At 48.5% G+C, this 16,726-nt stretch overlaps 1 protein-coding gene across 1 annotated transcript in view; it reads left to right on the plus strand.

Annotated features, from left to right (window-relative positions):
• Positions 1-16,726, plus strand: part of PUSL1 (pseudouridine synthase like 1) — a 67,087-nt gene that overhangs the window by 14,595 nt on the left and 35,766 nt on the right. Inside the window, exon 3 of the mRNA XM_065421429.1 lies at positions 4,718-4,905. Within this exon, the coding sequence (XP_065277501.1) occupies positions 4,718-4,905 (188 nt within the window). The remainder of the gene's footprint in view (positions 1-4,717; positions 4,906-16,726) is intronic.

Genomic DNA, 16,726 nt, shown 5'->3' on the forward strand with positions numbered 1-16,726 from the left:
ATGCATCACAGCGTAGGCAGGAATTCAGGGTAAAGTGAAACCCTTGGATGTGTATCCCAGCTCAAGGAATACTGTTGGCTGGAGAGACTGCACACCAGAAAGTAAAGTCCAATAGAAAGTTGACTGGATCTAGGTAAATGAGGCACCTCCAGCATGTGTCAAGCCATCAAATGGCAGAGCCCTCAGAAATGAACATCTGCTAAAGTGAGGACACTTGGATGCAATGTGGGCTAAGAACCAGCACCTGGGGACTTCTAAGGCCCGATCCTCCTCTCGTTTGCACTGGAGTGATCAGGAGTAAGTCCATTCAAGTCAGCAGAGTTACACTGGTGTGAAAACAGCACAAGTGAGAGGAGACCCTTCAATCCTAGACTCTAGTCCCAGCTGTACCAGCCACTTGCTGGGTGACCTTGGGCAAGTCGCTTAATCCTTCTGCCTCAGTTTCCTCATTTGGATCTCCGAGATAATACCCAGGGGAGGTATTTGGGAGGCTTAATTAATATCAGTAATGCCGGGGTGAGTTCCTCCGATGAAAAGCACTGTGCAGGGCCAAAGTGTTTTTATTTTGTCATCAGGCTTTTCCCTGAAATTACTGAAGAGTAAATAATGCATCTTTTCATAATTCAGTACGGGTGATATTAGCAGATTAGCATTGTGGGAATCAGGGGGAAACAAACCACCAGCTGCATATAGGCTCAAAGGACATCTGGATGGTCCAATTATGGGACACTCTTATAAGTGAAGGGGTCATTTGTGAGTTGCTTGCAACGGGGGTCAGCAGTTCAGCAATGCTCCGCATTGGGGAGATTAATTAGGACGTGCTTCCACTGAGCTATTAAAAAGGAATCTGGTGCAGGAGTCACTTGTAATATCTATTAAAGACCACGTGGCTGCTGGGCTGGAGGGAAAATAGCTTTTAATAGCTCCGGTTTTGTTGTTGGTTATTCCTTGAATGTTCAGCACATAGATCCTTCAGTTTCCTCTCCAGAGAGTTCTGCATGGGAAGGATGCCTGCTGGATGGAGGCAGCTGTGAAAATAGCTTTTCTTTGTCCCCATCGTCCAGTTGTGTCTCTCTGGGGTTCATTGTTCCCCATGTGCCAGTCAGTCAGTCAGCCCTGCTTGGATCCTACGGTCCACGCTTCTTTTCCAGTCTATTCTCCAAAAAGAGAGACTTTCTCCCAGGCAGAGGGGTGAGATCCAAACCTCAGCGCATGGCTCTCACTGCAGTACCTTCCAGTGCTGTTCAGACACAGGCTTGAAAGGGGCTGGAGAAGGGATGGGGTGGGTGTGGGGATCCCGCTGAGTCCTGAGCCCAAGCAGACACAAATCCATACCAAGCCAAGCAGGGTGTTTCCCAGGCTCTAGCCCCGTTCCCCAAGGGTGGATCTGCTGCGCTTCTCCTATGCCTGACAAAATCTGCTAAACCCAAACACGTCTTCTTGCAAGTTTGCTCTATAAATGCAACCTCAGCTTTACCATAAGTCGCGGAGCCACATGTCAAGGTCTGCTAAAGAAAACTGTTTAATTTCTGTCTGCTCCTCTCTGCTAAAGGGTAATAAATAAAGATTTTCAATGTTAATTGTAACCACATGTGAGCTCCAAGAAAAGGACTAGGAAGAGGAAAAGGCTCGGGTGGGGTGTGTTCTGGTTCCCAGGCCTTCCCCCTGCAGTTCAGTTACATTTTTGCGCTCCTCCCCATCCTTTATAATGGTACGTTTCTAAGAGTCCAGAATCCTCTCTGCTAAAATAGCAGGAGCCTGGAAGGTATTTCCGAGTGAGCGGTTAAAACTTTATTGACTCTCGGTACCAAATTGAAATCTAATAAAGATCACTGCTTGGTTTCCTTGGGGGGGGGAGTGAGAGCCAATGCTAGCCATTAATCTGGGTTTCTCCTTTATTTCTTTTTCAGCCCATCTTTCTGATCTCTCTCCGTCCCCCTCCGTCCTCCCCCCTCTGGCTAACTGCCTTAGTCTCTCCCTAGGGGCCGGTGAACATGAGGCTGAAAGGTGTGCTTGCACAATGAGATCGCGAACATGCTTTGAAAACTGGAGTGTAGACAGGACAAGTTGTATTTTAAAATGTGTAAAGTCAGTCCTGGTGAACCCTAGGCTCCTACCCACTCACGTGTTAAAATAAAACCTGCCCTGTCTTCACTAGGGTTTTTAAGAAAACGTAATTCGTCCTAGCTCGTGCACGCAGACACGCCTAATTAGCTGCATTAGAGTCTCTTAGAGGACACCACATTAATGACTCATTTATCGGGGTTTTTCTTTACTTTCCCAGTAGGGGGGCAGTAAAGATATCGCACCTGTTTGTTTTTTCCAGCCCTTTGTTATGGGGCAAAGGAGGAAGGGGGGGGGGAACAGCTGTTGGGGAGGAGAGTGGTGGGGAATGGGAACTGAAATCCCTTTCAAAAGGTGTTTAATTCACTGTGGAAGCTGTGCTGTGGTGCAGAACCTTGCAGATATTAAAGTACTTCCGCTACCCTTGGTTTAAAAATGGTGATTTTTAGTATTATTGGGTGTAATTTTTAACTGTCCCGTCCCGTCGTCCCCCCTTCCCTCTCCCCCCCATCTCACTTCACAGCTGCGGTGTGATTCAAGGGCGGTATGGTGGCACTAGTAAAATACAGTCCCCTCGCTCTATAAATAATATATTGCCCGTAGTCATTTTAATTTTAGTCTTGCTGTGACTAACGTCCCAGTCGTGTTAGCAGGACATCGCATCAATGCTAAGATGACTCTCACTAGGAAAGAGAGGCAGTATTTTTAAACAGGAGCAGCCCAATTCTGTGTCATAGTAACATACGTGACCAATGAATAGAAGGGTGTGACTTGAGTCCGTATGGTTTATCCCGTCACTCATATCCCTGCGTGTATGTCCTTGCATCAGCTCCAACGCTACATGTGCGTATTAATGGGGAAGTGCCTTGATCCTTGGGCGATAGCATTTATTCCTGAGACTAATGAAATGCATGAGCTAGGTGCTGTGTTACTGTTAGTCTGATCTGCTGGCCCCTCCTCTGATCTTAATAATTGATGGAAGCCTATTGCTCCCTTTATGGGTGGGAGGAATCTTTGGCTTGAGATATTTTATTCAGCTGGGGTCTGCTCTGAAAATGAAAGGGTGAACCCTGCACCTGCTAAAGTCTGGTGTCAAAACTGCAGGGGTGCTGGATCGGTCCCTAGGTGCTGCTGATGTGTCTCTTGAGTAAATGGCTTCCATGTTCTTTTAGGGGTGTGTGCATAGAGTCAGGCTAAGATCAATAGCATTGTAAGGAAGCCTCTGGTCTGCGGACCGCTGATGGTCCATAGACTATGTCTAAGATTTCCAAAGGGGTCTGCACCTCCATTCGAAATGTTTTAGGGGTCCGCAAATGAGAACAGGCGGTAAATCACTGTAAATGCAGTTACTCACCAATCACAGGATAAGCTGCTGGGTTGCACGTAAACGCTGGGTGCATCGACTAAATGTCATGTCTAAGCTGTGACTTAAAATGCAAACGGTTGTCTTGCCTCAGTTTGTAAGGGTCACCGAGAAGGGGAATGGATTTGCCCACCTGACCTGCCACTCTGCTAAATGCCATCTCTGCTCAGTCAATCCATATGGCACTGTGGGAAGAGTGACCAGGGCTAGGGAAAATCTGAGACAGCCATATCTTGGTGGAAAACTGGATTTAGAATCTGGGTCACCCTAAAGGGGAAGTCACCTTAGAATCATAGAATATTAGGGTTGGAAGAGACCTCAGGAGGTCATCTAGTCCAATCCCCTGCTCAAAGCAGGACCAACCTTTACAAAACAACCAGCCAACCTCCTCTTCGATCTTCTGTTCTGGCTAGGTTTTTATACCATCCTCGTCACCACAGTGTCTGGGCACCTTCCAGTCGTGCATTAAGCATTGTGACTAACATCTGTTGTATGTGATTCCTTCTTCCCTGATGACAATTGTATGAAAAGCAACGGCCTACATCTACAGCGGTGACTAGGGATTTTGAGTGCCTCCATCTTTGGGTGTCCAGCCTAAGGTGTCTTTTAAAGGGGCCTGATTCTCAGAGGGCAAATGCGCCGTACTGTGTGAAAATCAGGCCCCTTTAAAGTGTCTGAAACTGGGCCCCCAAAATCACCCCGTCGTGTTTGAAAATTGGGTTTCGTTTTGTTGTTGGCCTCAAAGAAACGAAAGCACCCACTGGTCTGCTTTCTGCAAGGGGCTGAGGCGTCTGAATTGGACTCCTGTTGATGTCCTTGAAAGCTGATGGACCCCAGCCCCTTGCAGAATGGATCCTTTGATGAGAACCGGGAAAACATTATTAAATATTTGCCAGTGACAGAGCTGGCTGGTTTTGTTTCCTGCTCAAACGATCGGAGGCCAGTACTTAGCACTGAGTCATGGTGAATGTGTAGAGGGCTTGGAGTGGGGAGTTCTCTTTTCCCTGGTGTGTAACTGTATAAAAGAAGTTTCAAAGGAAGAAGCAGGTGAACAGATGCAGGAAGTTCCGTTTGCTGCATGTGCTTGAGTTAAATGTGTACGATTGATGCTCTACCAGTGCAAAGGTCAGATCACTTCAGTGGGACCAGGCCTATAAACATGCCTCGCTTCTGCTCCCGTTGATTGCCGTGGTGCAGGAGAGGGCACGTGGGAGAGCCGAAGAACACGGCGTTGTGTCCTAATGCCTCCTTGCGAATCCCTTGCTCACTGTCCCTTCTGTTGGATTGCAGCGGGCGGCACAGAATCTCAGACCCGTCACTCCCATCAAGTTCTACGTCTCCAGCCGAACGGACACCGGCGTCCATGCCCTCTGCAACTCCGCTCACCTCGACGTCCAGAGAGCCGTCGGGAAGCCGCCTTTCTCTGAAAGCGTTATTGTCTCCGCCCTCAATTACCACTTGAAGCCCGAACCAATCCGGTGAGTTTGGTGGAGGGACAAAATCTTTCTCTGCGATTGCTGGCGAAGGTGCGATGAGCTCCCCCGTGTTTATCCACAGAATGGGTCTGGCTGTCTTAAACATCTCTGCAAGCTCCCCACCCGCGTCCACACACATAGACAGACACACACACAGTCTCCCCTGTCCCACCAGTACCGTTTGGCAGTCGGGCAGTCTCGTATCACAATAATGGTACTTTGTGGAGAACCCTCTAAGGGTTGAAATGAGGGGATCCGGCTCCTGTAGTTGCTACATTCAGGGCATGGTCAACCAATGATGATGCTATGACTGTAACTTCACAGAAAGCTGCAGATTGCTCATGTAGTCGAATTTAGCTCTTCATAAAAGCAGTTCTCATAAAATCACAAAATCAGCTTAGTTTGGACAAAACCCAGGTCGAAACACCTGCTCCCACAGACCTTGCTGCTGGGAAAAATATGATAATTAAACCAAAAGCTTTTGTCGGGAAGTTGAATTTGTTATATAAGCAATTCATAAGCTATATTGTATGTATATTTTCTGTGTTTCTAAAGTATTGGGTGAATTTAATGTTCCTTTGTTTCCTTCCTAAACTGTTGTGTGCTGTTACTGTGAGCTGTTAATAGTGCTATATTCCTCCTCTGAGGTGGATGCATTTCGGTGATTATTGAGTGAACTCTAAGAGTGATGTTTACATCTATCTTTTTTATTGTTTTGAATGCTTTGTGAAAAACAACCAAAAAACCCCTCCCAAATTGTGACAAATAGTCCTGTGGCACCTTATAGACTAACAGACGTATTGGAGCATAAGCTTTCATGACGAAGTGGGTATTCACCCACGAAAGCTTATGCTCCAATACGTCTGTTAGTCTATAAGGTGCCATAGGACTCTTTGTCACTTTCTCCCAAATTGGGGCACCAACATGCTGTTTGCAAACCATCACTTTGCTTGTATGCTCTAGCTCTATGCCATACCCACTATCTGTCTTGTCTATTTCGACTGTAAACTCTTTGGGGGCTGGGATGATCTCTTTGTTAGTACAGCACCTAGCACCATGCGGTCCCCATCTCGCCTGGTCCGTAGGCGCTACCGTAAATAATAATCTACATAAGTGCTTTACAATCCAAATTGGCATTAAGGAAAGCAGGTAGTTGGGTCAGTGCCTGAGACCTGAATGATAGATCCTTGATGTAAGATGCCCATTCATGGTGCCTACGTGGCCTGCTCCATCACATGTCGCCACAACCCGCCTGCTGTCTGGTGGCGTGAAATTAAACAAAGGGACGCTTACGGAGGCAAATACTCTCCTGCCAGAGCCAACGGGCTCAGGACAAAAAACAAATCCCCAACGCACCCTGTGAAAGGATTGTTGTTAAGCATCGCAACATTATTGTAAAGCGCCTCTCCCCCTCCCCCCCCCTCCCCCCCAGCACCCCTGTTTGCTTTAAATCCTAATCTCCTCTTTGTATAGCAGGGCCCGACCCAAATGCCGACACAGCAAGGCCTGGGATTTGGGGGCTGACATCACAGTTGCATCTGATCTCAGCATTGCAGGATAGAAAATCCAGTCGTCCGGCATTGGGGGACTGCGCCAACCCTGGCTGTAAATTGTGCCGGCTCTGAGAGATTTTTGCGTGGGTGGTCGTTTGTTGAGGGTTTATATTTTTGTTGTTTTTTTAATGCCACTTTGATTTCTCCCCTCCGTGTGGGAGAATCCCCAAATCAGGGTATGAAATACCACGCAGGGTCATGTCCTTTTGTGAGGGTGCTGAGCCAGCCTTAATAGCAATACACACAGCAAGGTCACCCCTAAAGCACAGGACACCCACAGCCTAGCCCATTTCTGCAGCACCCCAAAGAGGCAGGCATTTTTATCACAGCGGGGGTGAACAGTGAGACAGATTAGGAAGCTTGGTTTAAAGGTCCCGATCCCCCAAAGCTCTCTCAGGCTTTAACTGGTGTGGTGGGTGCTCAGCAACCCACCTGAAACTGAAAATTAGGCCCATTGTCAAAGATGTTTAGGCGCTAAAGATGCGGCTAGATGTCTGGGGGGGGTTTGAGAAGCACCAAAGCCAGTTCAGTGCCGAACGCCCATTGGTTTCAGTGGGAATTAACCCCGAATATGCTTAGGCTCTTTGTGACTTGCTCGGGTCCATGCACTGAGTCAGGATCCAGCCAGAGTTAGGCCGAGCTGCTGGTCCCCGTGCATGTTCCCTGAGACCCCTCGGTGTGTGGACAGGCGGAACAAGGTGGAGGGTTCGCTGAGTGGCCGGGACCCCAGACTTCTGTCTCTGCTCTTGTTCTCTTTGGCACAATCTCCAGGGCGTTCTCCATGGCAGCGTTTGACAGCACGCAGTGCACGGCTTTGCCATTAGTGACGCCCAGGACAGGTGTGGTGACAGCCCTGGATGACAGGGGTCAGCTTGGGAGACCTTCCCGCTGTGCCTCCTGGTTGGGAGCTGTCCTCCACTCTCCTAAATTCAGCCATGGTGATCACGTGTGAATCCACGCTGGCTGCCATGGTGGCCAGGGTCCTACCCACGCACAGTGAAAGCTTTCCCAGGGTCTGGACCCGAGTGTCTGCAGCTCTTGGGGCAACCCTCTTGGAATTCAGGTGCTCGGCACCTCTCAGGATCAATCCCGGCTCTGGCTTATTGCACCGTTTCCGGAGCCGGGTGACCAGGCTACTTTGCATTTAAATACAGTGGGGCCTTTTGTCTGAAGGCTCTCGACTGAGTGAATAAGTGAAGCAGCATCTGCAGCAGCTGTCTCGGCGCCAACTGTGCACTCTTATGTCTGAACAAGTGCCATGGTATCTGTATGGGAACGATTAAGTCCAGTCCTCGGAATTTGGGTTCCGCGGACAGAGGAGATGCAGGGGGCGAAGGTGTTGTAAGAGCCTTGTTATTAAAGGGACAATCAACTTCAATTATTATTTTTAATTGACTAATTTCCTGAGGGATTCCTGCTCCCTTACTGATGTTTAGAAGGGTCTTTAGGGCAGGCTAAGGAGCGATCTCATTGAACATACGCCCGCTCCCACCTCCCCAGCCATGCATCTTCCTTTTGCCTCTTCAGTGTTCGCTTTGCTGCTGCTGTTCTTTGGAGATGCCCTCTCATGATGCCTGGGAAAGGGAGTTCACCCACCAAGGTGCATGCGAATAATGTCTCGGTGCTGGGGCTTGGGACAGGGAGCCCAACTGGTCCCCGGGAAGGAGTGAAGCTGGCAATAAAATGCTGGCAAATGCAGAGTAAACAAACTGGCCAAAAGAGAGATTTTTCTGATCTCATTTGTTTAGCGTAATCTAAGGCGTAAATATTTAGGTAAAAGTTTTTCAGAGGGGATTGTGATTTTTGTTTCAAGTTGATGTCTCTTGAAGTGCAAAAAAATTAGTTTATTAGTTTGCAAAGTCCATTAAGTTCCCTCAAAGCAAATGCTTCTGTGATGATGATTTAAAAAAAAATAAAAAAATTCAGTGCCACCATCTCACCATTCAGAGGCAACCCTACAATAACAAACCAGGTTGTGCAGCCCAGCACTCAGCGGCAACCCTACAATAATAAACCAGTGTTGACAAATGTAAGCCACCACGTCCGGATACCCCTCTTAAAATACAGGAAAGAATCCTGGTGGTGGTGGTTTTGAGGTTTGGGTTGAACTTGAGTTCATTGACGGTTACGGTGCAAAGTAAAAAGGAGCAATAAGATCAGGTTTGACTTCCACCCGCCTGGCCCCTGTATAGGTCTCAGCTGTACTGCAAACAGCAAATGCATCATTGTAATTTCACTTGTTTATGCCCTCAGCCAGATGGCTGAGGTTACCATGTGGCCTTTGAATGCCTAGTCAGAGGCCAGCGCATGAAACCAGTATTTCACAAGCCAGCTGAAGTTACGTGTTTAACATCTGTGGGGAACTGTCCCTCGATAGCTTTCACCTTGTACAACACATATAGAAAATGGCCTACGCAGCTGTATTGAGCGCTAGGAGAGGGTTTGTTTTCAGATGACTCTTTGGTTAAAAAAGGCCATAAAATAGAATTTGGTCTTATATTTTCAGTCTCAGAACTTAACACAGTTTGGAAGTCAAAGAACTTCTGATCACCCTGACAGTAGGAAGGAACAGGGTATAAATGTGGAGGCCCCATATTTGATTTCTTGCTTATGTGGTCTAGTGGTTGGAGCAGTGGTTTGGAAGTCAGAACTCAGATACGAAGGCCAGAAGGGACCATTAGACCATTTAGTCTGACCTCCTGTATATCACAGATCACAGAATTTCATCTACTTCGTCCTGTGTTGAACCCAATAATTTGTGCATCCTATTCCTGGCTCTGCCACTGACTCATTGTGACTTGGGCAAGTCACTTAACTTTCCCGTGCCTCCATTTCCCCTTGTCAAATTATTCCTGTTGGCTTCATTGGGGGTGGTTTTAGGCTTCATTAATGTTTGCTTGGTGCTCCGGAATTGCAAAGTGTTCTTTTCTGAATTTGTTTGCAAAATTCCATGCAATTTTTCTTTCTAGCAAAACAAATGTGGTGTTGGCAGTTGTCCAGTTCTAACTCAGTAAGTGCATGCATCATGGTGGGTGGGTGAGGGACTGAATTCAATAAGGAAATAGCCTGTAGTGATGTATTCCCCCTGTGACTCTAACTAGCGAATTGGGGGGTTGGAGGTAAAGGTTTTAAAATAGTGGTATGTAAATTGACAATGTCCTTGTGATTATAGTCTGGTTTGATGGCTAATCATTACTGGGGGGAAAGGACATGTAAGAAGAGCATTTTGCTTTAGTGACGAATGAGATAAACATCGAGAAGTGGAGCTGGGGACCAAAAAGTGCTTCTGGTATATATATGTGGCTGTGTTGGAGGTCGATGACAATTCTTTGCATGCATCAGAGGGTGAAATTTGGCCTCACATGTGCTATAAATAAGAGCTCTGGGAGTGATGAGATGTAGGATGCCAATATGTTAATTGAATTGGGAGGCATGGAGTTTCCGAGAACATCTCCAGCTGTTGCATGAAGGCAGCAGGGTGAAAGAATTGGTTTTCAGTCCAGCAGGCTGCCAGAAGTTATGCTACCATAACCACCACTATTAACCAAAGGAAACCCAGAGGCCCTCACATAATTTTACCGCGGTACTTCACACTTCTGTAACACCTTGAGATCTGAGGATCTGAACACCCTTTCCACAACATCTCTGTGGGGGAGGAAGGGGATGTATAGGTATTACTTCACCACAGTGGAAATGCATCCACCTCTGGGGTGGAACATTGTGTTTAACAGCACGACACTATGGGGTAGGAAGTAAAGAACCACAATACCTCTGTGAAACTGTAGCGAGGATTTAGGGAAGCAGAATGTAATTCCTTGAGATGGAGTTTGGCCAGAATACCATTTTTTTTTTTTTAAGTACTATGACATTTTTAATGACTGAGTGGTCAGGATTTCAGTCTCCTCTGAATGATATGGCACAGTGACACCTATGGCCCTGCTCGGGTATTGGTTCAGTACTGAGGGAAGAATGACACCATTCAGAACAACCATTTATCCAATGTCTAACGCACATTAAGAAAGTGTGGGCCTTTGTCTCCCTCTAGTGGCTGGTCTGCTGAAGGGGATAACAGCCTACTGCAGTTGCAAGCTAGTGGAGTAATTCCTTTAGCTCAAGCAGTAGGGGGCAACGCTTCTAGCCCTGGACGTTTAAGGTTCAAACCCTGTTCCAGGCCTAAGGGACAGATCTTCCATTTCTACTACAAAGGCCTTTGAAAGCCAGATAGCAATCTCCCTGTCAAACCTTTTTATGAGGCAAACTCTACTTCATACTCAATACATCTCAAACTGTTGATTTATTTTCCTCCCGATGGGTTTATGGATGCTGTGGGAATAAACGTGATGAACATGTCTCTAGATTTCTGTGCTGGGCTTTGGATGGAGCGGGGAGGCTGGTTTTGATGATCGTGATGAAAGCTCAGAGTTTTATTCCTTGCAACCCATAAAGAAGCTCGTGGTCTTGTGTGCTGAGATTGGCATTAGACAGAAGATCCCGGCTAGAGAGCATCCAGTGAAAAGCTGGTAGTCGTATCCCAAGGAAGGGATAAGCTTTTCTCTTTCTGCATAGCCTGTTGGTCTGGTACGGTTGTAATGACTGACCCATGGGATGGGGAATCTCACTTTATTTGGTCTTTAACTAGAGATAGTGTCGCTCTGATCGGTTAGAGGGTTCGGGTTTAGAGGAGCTGGGGTTGGTGCTGCTTCCTCCTACTTCCCCTGGCTGTACTTTTCAAAACCGTCCATCTGCTTCATATTAAGGAATTGGTGACGGGCATGAGCCGGAGCGGACTCAGCAACCGCCACTCTCCCTCTGTAAATATTACTCTGCTGAAAAAAATTCCCTCCTAATGCTGAACAGAAAACTGAGCACTTTCATGTGGTTGAGATCGGGGAAGGGGGTGGGGAGGGACGGTCTTTGTGAGAGCATATTATTGTCGATAGAGTTTGGAAGGGAAACAAGATTCCATGCTGGCTGGCTGGCTGCATTATCAGCAGTAATATCCTCCTGTATAGCTCTCCCATATGCCACGTGGTGGGTCTAATCTCTCATCTGAGCTTTCCCCCTCCACAAACCTGGCTGCAGCAGATGATGCTCCACCAAAACCCACGCTCTAGAGCTGGAGACATGCTCGAGGAATTCCTAACCTATCGCAGAAGAGTTTGAAATCCACCCTCTATCCAAGCGCATTGCTGCATGCTAGAGAATGAGTCAGCGGTTACTCCCCCTGCCGGACTCAACAGTGTGTGTCCTCGCATTGTGTGGTGGGAGTTCTGGGGAGAGCAGGAAACCAATCTGGGGTCTTGTTATTGGGTTGGATGCAGGTATCGCTTGATGACGGTCTTTGGCCTGTGCTGTTCAGGTCAGACTGGTCTTAACATCGGTTTCTTCCCCAGAACGTCCAGTCTAGTGTTTTGTTGCTAAAGAGTCCACACAAAGTTCTGAAGCAAATGAACCACGCTGGGGCGGAGCCTGAGCCTGGCTGCAGGGAGCAGCGTAGGAGACCCCCATCCCATCTTGCTGCAGGACCCCCAAGCTGCTCCAGCCGAGCAGCAGCATTCAGGCCTAAGTAGGGAGTGGGTAGCTAAGTACTCATCGCAATGATGAACCAGCATAGGCCAATTTTCTGCCCCCCTCCTCCTCTAACTCTCGTGTGTGCCTGCCCACAGTCTCGGCTGACCCTTGCACCGGAGTGCACCAGTCTTGTGCGCCCCCTGTGCAAAAACTCGGAGGATCTAAGGGCATTATTGTGTTTGTTCTGTGGCTCCTATCCCTATGGCAGTGGTACCTTGCGCATTATCTGCTTTAAAGGGATTTTACATGCCTAATGATCCTGTTATTCCCCCAAAGCTCATCTGGTTGCAGTCCCTTAGCAACTGCCGCATCTCGACTCAGTCTTGCGTTACTTTAGGGCTGCAAAGCACAATTTGAAGGCTCTCGCCCACGCAGATCCAGTATGCCTCACATAGATGGAGAAGATCTGTTAAAGACATCTCGTCTCCCCAGCCACTGTAGGATGGCTCCCCGCCGTATATTTGCTGGCGTTTTGTCAGAGTGATGGAATGATGGCAGGAAAATTGACTTGTATTCCTTTGTTTCTGGTTTCAGTTCCATATTTGCTTATTATTTGCTTCCAGATTAATGACAGACCTAGCAAAATAAACATTAGTGTCAGATGAAAGCGAAGGAAGCCAAGTATTTGGTGGTCGCAGGACCTGCTAATAAAATATTGCTTCCAGACAGATTCTGTTGGGATCTTTAAGAATTGCTTTCGCTTCCTCCGTATTCCCAGTGGAAGGTAGTACTGTACCTCTCTGAATCGGAGCGCAGGAGAACACAGCCAAGGGTTTCACAGTAACGAGTGATTTTTGTACCATCCACTTGAGATGGGGTAAAGGGGCCTGGTCTTCAGACAGCGCTGAGCACCTGCCCTTTGAAAATCAGGTCCTTTTATGGATCTCAAGTGGGCCCCCCACAAACTGAGATGCTACCGATCACCAATTACTCTTGAAAAACTAGGCCAGTGGATTTGGCCTCCCCCTTCCCCCCACGTGGGAGGAGCGTCCCATAAACATCTGCCAACGCTTCTCCTCATCACTTTCAGAACTCTTCTCTGCCTGGGTGCCTTCAAACAACTTGACAATGGTTAGGCTGCTGGAGTGCGGAAACCACAGCCCAATAATGCCTCATTGTTTCCTTGTGCTCCCCCCTCTGTTGACTCACTGGGGCAGAGACTGTCCTTTTGTTCTGTGTTTGTACAGCACCTAGCACAAGGGGGTGGTTTTCTGTGGTGCTACGGTAATCCAGATAAATAGTCATCATTCAGTTCCTGTCAGTAGGTGGCGTTCTCTTACCATGCAGTTTTAGCCTGAAACGATCATGACTAAGCGCTGTATCCGGCAAACATCGCCAGGCACTGGGCCCAGTGCTGATCCTGCGCTGACAACCTCCTGCATAGAGTCCCTTCACCGGGGCTCCCAAGCGGGTGGATAGTTCCATTTGCAGGGTCAGAGACATAAGCAATAATGGTGGGGTGTTGCATATCAGTCACAAGTTTGCTCGGTGCATCGTAGACAGCAGGTTTCTGAGAAGGGCTCACTTGAAACGTTCGGAAATTTTGGAATATTTTGGGGAAAAAACAAATTCATCTTCCTTCCCCCCCCCCCCTTCAAACCAGCTCTAGTCCCAGTCTGAAAGACAGAGTTGGTAGAGAGGAGACAACTCACTGCTGGAAGGATGGGAGGGGTGGAAAGGAGATGGGTTACAGGTCTATGATTTTGTGGTTACAAGATGTACACGCGTTTTGATGGTTCCCATCTTTTATGTCGCTGAAGAAATCCCAGCCGAGGTAACCAAGGGACCTAAATTCCTTTGGAAATCTCGACTTTGTCAGTGCCTAGCATGATTTTTGCAGGCCGTGCTGCTGAAATGGGCTCTTAGGAGTGACTGAAATGAAGCAAGGAAGGAGGCCTAGAGGACTACATTGTGGAAAGACGGTCCCAGCTATAAAAGGAGTGTAGCACTCATTACGCCGAGTGTGCGAGGCGGGAAATAATGTGTACACAGAAGAATCATGTGAGCATAAATATATTTCTTCTCTGAAAGAGCTGCTCTATTGGAGTGCATACAAGGGTGATTATTTCCTAATAAGCATATGAGCATTGACAAGGAAAGCTCCAGGGGAACCGCATACTTGCAGAGTGTGTGTGTGTGTGGGGGGGAATAAATGGAACATTTAATTATGGTACTTGGGTCAGATGAGGCTTGTTACTGGAAAACTGCATTGAGTCCTGCAGCTCCGCTATCCTTCCCCCTTCCTGATCCACTCCATAGCGATCGGGGAGAGGATCTGCGGGCACTCCAGCTGGCAAAAATCCCTAGGGCACAAGAAAAATATTTGTAAATAAGTTTGTTGCTCAAACATTTGCTCTTGATGGGCACCGGGTTTTTTAATGGCCGTTGATCTCATTGCTCCTCAGATCCCAGGTTCAGAGCACCCCATACTTAATGCAAAGGGTGCCTGGCACAGCGAGGACCCCTGCATTCCGCAGAGGGGCAGCCCACCTTCGATAGAGTCACACCTGCCAGAAGAGGGTAATGACCTCGGCCTCTTCCAAAAGCCTGTGGGGCAATATAGTTCGGCCTGTCCCTGCAGGATAACAAATCTGTGCTCTGCGGGACCAAGACGGGGAATTGAGTTCCAAGGCGAAGGATCCTTTGTGGGAAACACTCTGATATCACCTCTTGCCTCCAGTGTCTTAAATAGATTGAAAGAAGTGGGGGAGCTAACAGGGGCGTGGGAACTGCTCCCCAAAGCCAGAGAGAGTAGGAGGAGCTGTATCCCTGCTTCCCCCCGCTATAATCTGTGGCCCCCCTCTGTTTTAAACCAAGGTGGCCCCATCTGATGGTCGCCATGGCAGCTTCTCACAGAGGCAGGCAGTTGCTCCTCTACCTGGATTAAAATAGAAAACAAGGGAGCGTAGGAAACTGGCAAGTTCCTCCCCGGTGTAACGGCTCTGAAGTCCATGGAGATGCGCTGGGGACAACTTTGTCCTAGCGCCCTTCTGGGCCTGGTTCTGCCACTGCCTTGCCGGGTGCAACTTCCTCTCAATACACAAGATGCCCTTCCTCTCAATTCACAAGAGCTTGTGATTTCCTGGAGGTCTCTTAAATGCAGTCCACGTGCTCGTCTTCCTGGCTGCAGAATCAGTCGCTCTGCATTTCCACCCGACTGCGGCAAAGTCGTGTCTGTCTTTGGGGGGGCGGGGGAGTGACCTAGTTTCCTGCTGTCTCCATCTGCTGCAATGAGCTGAGTAACAGCCTTTGGAAAGAGCTAGTGAGGAGTGTGCTCCTTGGGTATCCAGGTGGGCCATGACTGGAAGGACCTTCCTCCTCAGGGCCCCAATTCAGGAAGGCGCTCGAGCTCAGGCCTGACTGTAAGCATGGGAGTGAACTCGTTACAGCCCCCAGGGAAATGCTGTTTACCCCTTCACATAACACACGAACCAGGGGTCACCCAATGAAATTAGTAGGCGGCAGGTTTAAAACAAACAAAAGGAAGTATTTCTTCCTCACAGTGCGGTCAACCTGTGGAACTCCTTGCCAGGGGATACTGTGAAGGCCAAAAGTAAAACTGGATTCATAAAAGAACTAGATAAGTTCATGGAGCATAGGTCCATCAATGACTATTAGCCAAGATGGTCAGGGATGCAACCTCATGCTCTGGGTCTCCCTAAACCTTTGAGCCCCAGTCTACACTACAGAGTTAGGTTGATGTAAGGCAGCTTACGTTGACCTAACTGTGGAGGTGTCTATGCTACAATACTCCTCCCGGCGCTTTAACTCGCTCGCTACGCTGACCTAACAAAATCACCTCAGTGAGAGGCGTAGCGCTTAGGGCGACGTAGTTAAGGTGACACAGTGTCGGTGTAGACACTGCGTTGCTCACGTCGCCCTAAGTGGCCTCCAGAAGGTGTCCCATGGTGACTGCTCTGGTAACCGTTTTGAACTCCGCTGCCCTGCAGCCAGGTACGCAGGTGTATGCCCCTCCCCGTTTAACGCCCTGGGAACTTTTGAAATGGCTCTTCCCGTTTGCTCGGTTTGGAGAGCTAACATAACACCTGCCCAGCTGACCATGCCGGCTCAAGCGCGCTCCTGCCTGGAGTACACCAGAGGAGATGGATCTCCTGGGTCTGTGTGGAGGGGAAGCTGTGCAGTCACAACTCCGCTCTAGTTGTAGGAAGTTCGACATCTACAGCCAGATCGCTCGGGGCGAGGAGGAGGAGGGCTACACCAGGGACGCACAGCAGTGCTGCGTAAAAATCAAGGAGCTGAGGCAGGCGTACCAGAAGGCCAGGGAGGCGAATAGTTGCTCTGGTGTGGAGTCACAGACATGCCACTTGTACAAGGAGCTGCACGCCATCCTCGGCAGCAACCCCACCTGCACAGTCCAGAGCCCCGTGGATACTTTTGGGGGTGGGTGGGAGGGGGCTAGAGTCACTGGCCCACCAGAATGAACTCTAAGGACGACTTGCTGGACGAAGAAGTGGAGGCGGAGGTGGATGGGGGACAGGTGACCGGGAGATCCGGTGGCGTGAGGAGCCAGGATCTCTTTTTGACTCCTGACCAGTCTAGCTCTGGTGAGCCTGATGCAGGGAAGGGAAGCTCTGGTAAGTACTCCATTTGCTTCAATATCACAGGAACACATCTGCTCATTACTGCTTTTTTAATCAGGCTAGAGGAGGTTGTGAAATAACCAACACAGGGCCAGTTGC

The sequence above is a fragment of the Emys orbicularis genome, chromosome 22 (assembly GCF_028017835.1).
Source record: "Emys orbicularis isolate rEmyOrb1 chromosome 22, rEmyOrb1.hap1, whole genome shotgun sequence".
NCBI lineage: Eukaryota > Metazoa > Chordata > Testudines > Emydidae > Emys > Emys orbicularis.